At 58.0% G+C, this 8654-nt stretch overlaps 1 protein-coding gene across 1 annotated transcript in view; it reads left to right on the plus strand.

Moving 5' to 3' along the window:
- Nucleotides 1-7999, plus strand: part of Caln1 (calneuron 1) — a 312054-nt gene extending 304055 nt beyond the window's left edge. The window contains exon 6 of the mRNA XM_026400459.2: nt 7872-7999. Coding sequence (XP_026256244.1) covers nt 7872-7999 — 128 coding nt within the window. The remainder of the gene's footprint in view (nt 1-7871) is intronic.
- The last annotated feature ends 655 nt before the right edge of the window (nt 8000-8654 follow it).

Raw genomic sequence — 8654 nt, forward strand, 5'->3', positions numbered from 1 at the left:
GCCCTGCGGGGAGCAACACCTCTCCTAAGGCATTCAGATCTATGATCTAAGTCCAGCTGAGGCCCAGCGGCTGCCTCGGTTTCCCTTCTGTGACAGCTGGGCTGCAGCAGACATGATGTTTGGGGTTGGGGCCACACACATCCTACGGGGCACTGCCATGAAGGTCACAGGGCTACCACTGCCAACAGCACCCGGGCAGACCTTCAGGGAGGATGGAGGGAGGGTCAATGGGGAGCACAGGGTTACACTGTGGCCCCCCGTCCACCTGGCTCCCAAGGGACTCTGGGTTCCCAGGATGGGAGCATCTGGGGCTCCAGCCCCCACTGTGAGGGACACTCTCCAGGTGGGCAGAAGGGGCATTTCTGGGCATCTCCTTTTCCACAGAACCTTTGTTTGTGGGTCGGTGTTTGGCTCTGGGAGACGCTGCAGCCGTGGTGACCTGGGGAAGGCCAGACCACACAGGAGAGCCACCCCCACTCCAAGCAGTGCCTTCTTACCACGCATGTGGAGTAAGCGCCCAGCAGAGGGGGCTTCCTAAGGCAGCCCTGTGGTCGGGTCAGTGTCTAGCACACACGGCACCGGCCAGAGCTGCCCTTGGAGGGGCATATGCAGCGCCGGGCACCAGCTGGCTGTTTTGAACGCCTTCGTCTCATTCAGTGAAAGACCCCATTTTGCTAGTAGCTTCCCACCTGACCTCCAGGGCCACTGTTGCATGTCTTCACATTCAAGAAACGTTTTAAAAATATGATATTAGCACTGCCGGGCCTCAACTGCCTCCTGGTTTGTGTTTAGGTGTAGGAACCTTCTGGAGTGGGTATGGCTCGGTGGTGAGCTTGCCTAGTGCATGTGAGGCCCGGGGTCCCTGCCCAGAGCCCACCCCCCACCAAGTGCAACAGAATTTCCCAGTCACAGGCATGGCTGGAATCACGGGTGCCCAGTGAGTGCCCAAGGGCCTCTCCACACGCAAGGCCCTTACATCTGTCCTTTAGGCAGAGGTGTCTACAAGGGATGAGCCCAGTCCTGTGGCCCCTCGCACCTTAGGACAGAGGAGGCAGTGGGGGACCTCGTGGCTAGCCTGGGCCTCCCTGCCTCCGTCCTGCTTCCATGCCTGTGTCCACAGCAGGCCCCTGGGGATGTGCACCCTCCCACGCTCCTATCCAGGCCTGATCTGCGCTGCCCTGGTCCCCTGGGGCCTCCCAGGCTGTCAATCATCCTGCCCTCTCTTGCCCCTGCCCAGCTGGGAGTCTTGTGCCACCACCTCAGCTGCAACCTCACTGAGACCCTCAGCTGCCGTGGCGTGGGCTCCGCCCCCAGGGCTACAGACGGGGAGCAGGTGGCGGAGGGTGGAGCCTCTCCTCAGAGTCAGGTGCAGGATGTGAAGCAGGTCCCCCAGCACAGCCCCCTGGCTCGATCATTGTCATAGGTCATTTGCTGGGGCTCAAGTCCCTCAGCGTCCCCACGCAGGTGGCAGATCCTCATGCCGTTCAGTTTGGGTTTCACAGCCAGTGAATGGGGTTACGTCTGGCAGTTGGGCTGAAGTGCCACCCGTGCGTGTGCATGTGAGCCCTCTCGGTGCCGTCCCTAAATGGAATACCAGCTGTCAGATTCTTCTAGACATTCTGAAAACAAAGCCATCAACCAGGAATAAATAGTTTCTGGGAGAGGGAGACAGGCCGAGCTGCCCGCACCACCCAGCACCCCCACGATGCATGAGAAGACTGGCCCAGGAGAGCTCCAGCCGTGGGCCCTTCCCACTCAGCGCCACCGCCCTGGGGCCCTAGAATGTCACTTCACCTCTCATGCAAAGCCTGGACAGCAGTGACGATCCAGACACCAAAGCATCCAGGCTCCATGGAAGGTCAGAAAGAATGGGGCTCCCGGATCAAGGTCTTCAGCTCAGTCACACTTCTGGGTGGCAAGACCTCCTGTCACCTGGCCAGGCATGGCAGGGATCTCCTGTCCAGCCAAAGGAAAAGGGCACCATGTGTCACCCTCACCGTATGCCCTCAGCGTGACAGGCTGTGATGTTCCTGAAACCAGGCCCGTCTTCCTGGGGGACAGAGGAGGTTGATGCCCAGCTGAGGCCAGGGGCCACAGAGACAGGGGACAGTTTCCGAAGGGTCTGGGACTTCAGACAAAGGGGAACTTTCCTCCCTGGGGGACACTGACCAGCACCTTGCAGGCATTTTCTGAGGAATAAAGCAATTCCAAGACCCTGGGGAGAGGCTGGGCGTGTGTTTAATAAAGGTGCAAAAGCAGAGCTGGCCCACTCCGGCCCTGCATGGAGGACTGGCCTGGAGGATCCCCGCACCCTCCCTTCCCGGAATCAGGCACCGGAATAAGTGCTGACAGCCTCGCTCTCGTCACTGGTGGAATGAAAATACGGCTGGGGAAGGGCTCCAGCTAGGCCAGGTAATGCTGCCCCGAGGTCAGGAGTGTGGGGACGCATCCTTCTCGGAGCTGTGGATGCGCAGCCGGAGAAAAGGGGAGGAGGCAGAAGCCGCTCCTGCCCGCAGACAGAGGACCCTTTCCTCTTAGTGAGGCAGCACAGCGCAGGACCTCACCTGTGGCCTCCCTCACGGGCCACACCCTCCATGGCCACTCTCATTGCTCCCTCCCGGGCCACACCCTCCATGGCCACTCTCACTGCTCTCTCCCAGGCCACACCCTCCATGGCCACCTTCGCCTGCTCCCTCCCGGGCCACACCCTCCATGGCCACTCTCACTGCTCTCTCCCAGGCCACACCCTCCATGGCCACCCTCAGGCCTTTGCTGGACACTGGCATCTGAACACTTCTGATGTCCTCAGGATACAAAAAATTCCTTTTCCACCTTATTTCTTTATTAGTTCTGGTTCAGTCCATGGAAACGGCCGGCTGCCCGGACTCATCCAATGCTAGCCCTGGAGGGATGACAGCAGCCCAGTCCCCAGCCTGGTGGCTCTGGCTCACTGTAAGAATCCCCCGAGCTGCTGCTGTTTGGTTCTTTAATTCCCGAGCCTTCAGTGGATCTGCAGCAGGACTTGGAACCAGCTGCTGTCATTCGAATCTGCCTCACTTGGGAGCCAGCACCTCTGAAGACACACAGCCCTGTTTCCAAACACAGAGACTGAGGTGGGAGGGATCACAGCCCCATTGCACCCCGGATGGCTTGGCGGGTCAGGGGCAGGGTGTGCAGACCACCATCTCCAGGAGAAGAGCCAAAGCCTCTGCCTGTCATTTACGGAATGGAACAGTGTGAACTGCTGTTACAACACGAAGAGGAAAGACAGTCTGTCATGAGCTTGCAACCCTGGTCCTGCCAACGCAGCCCCTGTCTGTGGGTGCACGGAACTCGTTAGCAAATTCTCAGGAGTCGTTGGAAAACTGGACACCCACCTCTCTGTCCTCCTGCCTCAGCCTCCCCATTCCCATTTCCTCCCCAGATACCTCCCAGGCTCCACGGTGTCAATTCTGTGCTGGAAGGAGCGCTCAGTACCTCCTGGGAGGAGACGTGCAGAGTGGGTCTCCAGCAGTTGGAAGCTGCAGCAGGCTCTGGAAAGGAGCCACCCTCCAAAGCCTAGGCCTCAAGTTACCAAGTGACCCAGGCTTGTCCCCCAGAGAATCCAAAGCCCGTACCCAGAGAAAACACGGATGTTCACAGCAGCCTCAGCCCCACTCATGACAGACCAAATGGAGCTGCCCAAATGCCAGTGAGCTGAGGAGTGGATGGGACGTGGTCCACAGCACTGTGGGGCATCATCTGTCAGCAATCAGAAACGCCAGGGCAGGCCGTGGGTCAGGGCGGAGCACTGCCCAGCCTGCACCAGGACCAGGTTGAGGTCCAGCCCTGCAAACAGGAAAGCAGGAGGGGAGGAGCGACATGAGAGGATCTGCAGCCTCAGCTGAGGGACAGAGGCCAGTCTCCCATGTCACCTGGCTCAGGGGGACAGTGGGGACACAGAGGCAGAGCCTGGGTTACCTGTTGCTGGGGCAGGGCAGGGAGAGGGGAATGGATGCTGGTGTAGAGGGCTTTCTCTTGAGGGTGACCAGATGTCCTTGGTTGGGCACTGCTGTGGGCATACAGACTTGGCAGAGTGTGAAGAGGCCCTGGGTCATGTCCACCTGAAGGGCAAATTCAGGGTATGTGAGCTGTGTCTCAGCTTAAGGGATAAATCAGAGCTACACCATTCAGATAGTAAACGGAGCGGCCGGCAGTGTAGGTCAGTGGTGAGTGAGCGCCCAGCATGCGCGAAGCCCTGGCTTCCCTCTCCAGCACCCAGTAAAAACAAATAAGAGGAGAAGGCCCTGTGAGGGCCAGGTGGCACCTTGAGGAGAGAAGGGGTCAGAGGGCACCTCTAGCAGAGAGGAAGAGGACAGAGCTTGGGAACAGTGTCTGGCTCCCCTGTGGGGGACAGGGAGGAGACCTGCTCCTCTGGCACAGGGATGGCCGGGGAGGGCACTGGATGGGCTGGGAGCAGAGCAGAGACCCTGGCAGGAGGGAGCTGTGTCCCTCCATGTGGAGCACAGGATGGGGCGGATCAGGGCTCTGGAAAGCTGCATCCAGCTGTAGCTCAGGATGGATTAAGTAGGAGAAGAACACGAGCCCGCGGGTGCAAGACCAAGCCCAGCGTTTCTCCAGCACTCTAAGGTAACACACAGCTTTTGTGTGGATTAAATATTTGAAATAAATCTTTTGATGGCCAGAACAGTTATCATTAGCTCCTTTTACAGAGAGAGAGAGAGACTGAGGCTCAGAGAAGCTCGGGCTCTTGCTCAGGGCTCCCAAGTGGCCCTTGTCGAAGAGGCCAGGTCTCAGACTCACAGCTCATCCCGGGCTGACTTGTGGCTTTCTTGGGGAAATAAAGAACAGACACTAAAAGTAAATAAATAAACCACAATACAGTGTAATGCACGTACCGGATGGCAGGCAGTGGGCCTTTGTTATCACCAAGGAACACGGACACCACGGTCTTATTGCTGCCAACCACACTGGGGACTGGAGTGTGTCTTCCTTGGAACTTTCTGTTACTAAGTAGCATATCAAGACGTCAGGGTACTGGAATAATAGGAGCAGACCTGGGCTCTCACCACCTCATCATTTGCTGAGCGACCTTGGCCGCCACTTCTGGGAGCTCCAGGCTCCTCATCTGTCAGCTGGGGACAACACGCCCAGTGTACGTGACCTCTGCCTCTGAGCACGACTGCATATAAAACAAACAAAAAGCAGAGAACATAGCACCCAGCCTACAGTGGTGGGCGTTCTGTAGGAAACAGGAGGCTCACGGATTTGTAGGAGGGAGTGAGCCTGCATCCGGCCTGGCGTGCCTCAGAGCCACCTTGGGTCCTTCACAGCAGGGTGGGTTTTTGAACCCCGTGTCATGGAGGAGGAAACCGAGGCCTAGGGAGAGGAGTGGCTCGAGGTCATACAGGGGGTGGGAGCACCATGATGGGGGGAACATCATCACGGGGGAGCATCATGATGAGGGGAGCACCATCAAGGGGGAGCACCATCACGGGGGAGCACCATGCTGGGGCAGGCAGCATGAATGGGGTTTCCTCCCAGCTCTGAGGTCCTTTTGGGAGATGCCAGAATTCAGCATAAAAGGATTCTCCTTGAGGCGGCATCTGAACTACAGACTCATGCTAGGGTCTCCCTTAGAGCCCCCGTGGCCAGGGATGAGCCAGAGCCCCCTCTGCCTGCTGGACTGCTGCAGACTCTCCAGCTCCTCCTCCCTCCTTTATCTGGGCTCTCCGGCTGCCTTGAAGGATTTTCAGATCAAAGTTGGAGCCACTCTCCTGGGTCTAATCCTGTTGCCTGTGACCTTGTTTCCTGAGTGTCCTTCACAAAGAAGGCCTTCAGCAAAGACTTTCTCCCTTGGCCCAGCACATGGTCCTCTCTTCTGAGAGCTTTCCGCCAGCCCTGGGGACGGACCCGGTAGCACAGAAGCGTTTCCATGCAGGCGAGTGCCCAGGATACTAGGCCAGTATCCTGGAACGCGTTGAGATGCGCCACCTCCACACCCTCATCTCGCTTTCCGCTTCATCCTTTCCTTCTGAAACACCATTTCCCCTCTGCCTCCTAAGAGCTGGTGTCTTTTGTACTTTCCTGATCCAGGGAGAGGCCATCTCCGAGCCAAGGAAATGTTCTTCCTTCAGCTAAGAATGTAAGATCCAGGATCCATTAGCGAGTCGAGCACTGAGCCTCAAAATACTTGAAATCACTCAAGGGAAGCACAGTGCAATGGATCAGAGGGTCCAGGAGGGCTAGAGACACCAGCAGGGACGTAGCCGATGTGGCGGGGGTGCCAGAGCGCAGCTGGGCCTGGCTCTCCATGAGGCCAAGAGGAGCCTTCTCCGCTGAGGTGGTGTTTGGAGACCCCTTGACAGCCCTGACCTCTTCTCCCAGGGAAATCTCTGCCTGCCCTTAGAAGCCTGGCCATCTTCCTCCCTCCTGTCTGTTATTTCCAGCATTTGGAGGGACCACTTGCTGGCAGGGAGAAGAGGGACCTGGGATGGAAGGCTCTGTGTGCTCTTGAAAGGCATGTGGAGCCGCTTGGCGTTTCTTTGCCAGTCTTCAACAGCTGGATGGGAGACCCGTCCTCCCTAAGAACCACACATGTGGGTGCACCGACACCCACCCACACACACTCTTTTCCCCAGCAGCTCAAGGTCCACCCAGGCCCACTGAAGCAAGACTGAAGAAGTTGCCTGATCACCCAGAGAGCTCTTTAAAACACCTACTCCCCACCTCCGTCCCTGAGACCTGGGGAGGCCATTCTGCTACCGACTGAGAATCCCACTGATGTGGGGTCCAATGGTGCTGTTCGCTGGGCCAGGGGCAGCTTGGTGGAGAGGGCTTCCTGCCTGCCCCGGGGCGTGGGGTGTCAATCACGTAGGACACCACTGGAGAGCAGAGCTAGGGCCAGGAATGGGGGACGTGGAGGGACCAGAAGCCCTTCTGGGGTAGCATGGCACCTGGCAGAGCCCTCCTCCTCCCACGGCCACTGTGCCTTCTGGTTATTTCCATAGCCCTGTTTCTGGCCCACATTAGTCACCCACTGTAATGATTGCTTTGATGAGACCTACAAATGATTTCACATGAGCCTTGTAAAAATAAATGGTGGTACAAGGCCCAGCCTGTCAGAAAGATGAAGCAGAAGAGAGCAAATCAAGGTCAGGCCAAGCTCAGGCCTGGTTAGACCTGGGGCCACAGTCTATGGTGGACCCCTTGCTTCCAAAAATTGAGAGGGCTTGTGCCTCCCTGTCTTCACGCTGGAGAAGAGAGTGTTGTCACCACTGCTCAGGCCTGGGCAGGACCCAGGCTTGTCATACAGATCACTGGGATCCACCCCCGGAGTGTGGGTCAGCAGATCTGGAGTGGGCCTAGCCAGGGATCTGCTTTTTAAATAAGCTTCTGCTGAGGCGGGCTGCTGCTGGCCCAGGAGCCTGGCTCAAGAGACATCTAAAGTAATGTCAGAATGGCTCGGCGTCATTTTGACCAGGGACCACCCTGGGGCAATTCCAGGAAGGTGAGTTGCTCCCAGCCAGAACACAGGTACAGTGAGGCATTGCCACCTCACCCCTCCTGTCAGCCACAGAAATGCAGGTGGCTGGTGGTGCCACTTACAAAGTCACTCCAGCTGCATTTATCTGTGCTTGTCCCTTGCTCTGAAAACGTCAGTCAGGGCTCCTGTTGGAAAGGTTCATCTTTCCCCACTCTTTGCCAGGTGTTCAGTCCCGACAGGGGCCATGAGCAGTGCCCACTCGGCCTGAGCAGCCTCACCCTGCAGCAGGCTGGGCTGTGGTCTCACTGTGTCCCTCTCTCTTCTCTCTCCTCCTGACCCCTCCTTCCACGTCCTTTACCTCCACCCCCACCCCCACCCCAAACAGTGCACTCCCAGAAACAGAACCGGCAGACCTGCGTCCGGAAGAGCCTCATCTGCGCCTTCGCCATGGCCTTCATCATCAGCGTCATGCTGATCGCAGCCAATCAGATCCTCCGGAGCGGCATGGAGTAGCCTCCCGCCAGCCTTCCTGCCGCCAGCTCACCGCGCATGTGCATGCCCGCGGGCGGACTCTTCCTGCGCTCCGCAGATCTGGACCTGTGGCCGATGCATTGATGGTACCCTTCAGGAAAGAGCCCCAGGTTGCAGGGCAACCGGGATTGCAAACCCACTCCATCTCTTTGGCAGGGACACACAAGGGCTGTCTTCAATGCTTTAATGGTTTTGTTTCCTAACGCAATAAATAGCCAGGAGTTCCGAGTTATTGCTTCAGCCGCCAGTAGTGACTCTGGAGATAAACTTCATTCCTGTCTCGGAATTCCAGTGGCCATCCAGGTGTAACGGTGGCGGCGAGAGCTAGAGGAGAGAGGCGCGAGCCGTGGTCACCTCCATCCACACCCCCTTCTTCCAACCCAGGGCCCAGAGCCTCGGGCTGAGGTGGACCCTCAGCCCCAGGAGGCTGCCTTCTGAGTTGCTACAGAAGAGGGGACTTTCCACCTTGCCCTGGTTCCTCTCTCCACCCTTGGAGACCCCAAGGCGTGAGGGGAAAGCCATTGACAGGGTGCAGCCCTGGCAGCCGCCGCTGCACTCCCCTGCTTCCGTTCCTACTGCCTTTCCTACAGGACGTGGGGAGAGCTGGGCGCTCTCATCGGTTTCCGTGGCACTTGGC

The sequence above is a fragment of the Urocitellus parryii genome, chromosome 9 (genome assembly GCF_045843805.1).
Source record: "Urocitellus parryii isolate mUroPar1 chromosome 9, mUroPar1.hap1, whole genome shotgun sequence".
NCBI lineage: Eukaryota > Metazoa > Chordata > Mammalia > Rodentia > Sciuridae > Urocitellus > Urocitellus parryii.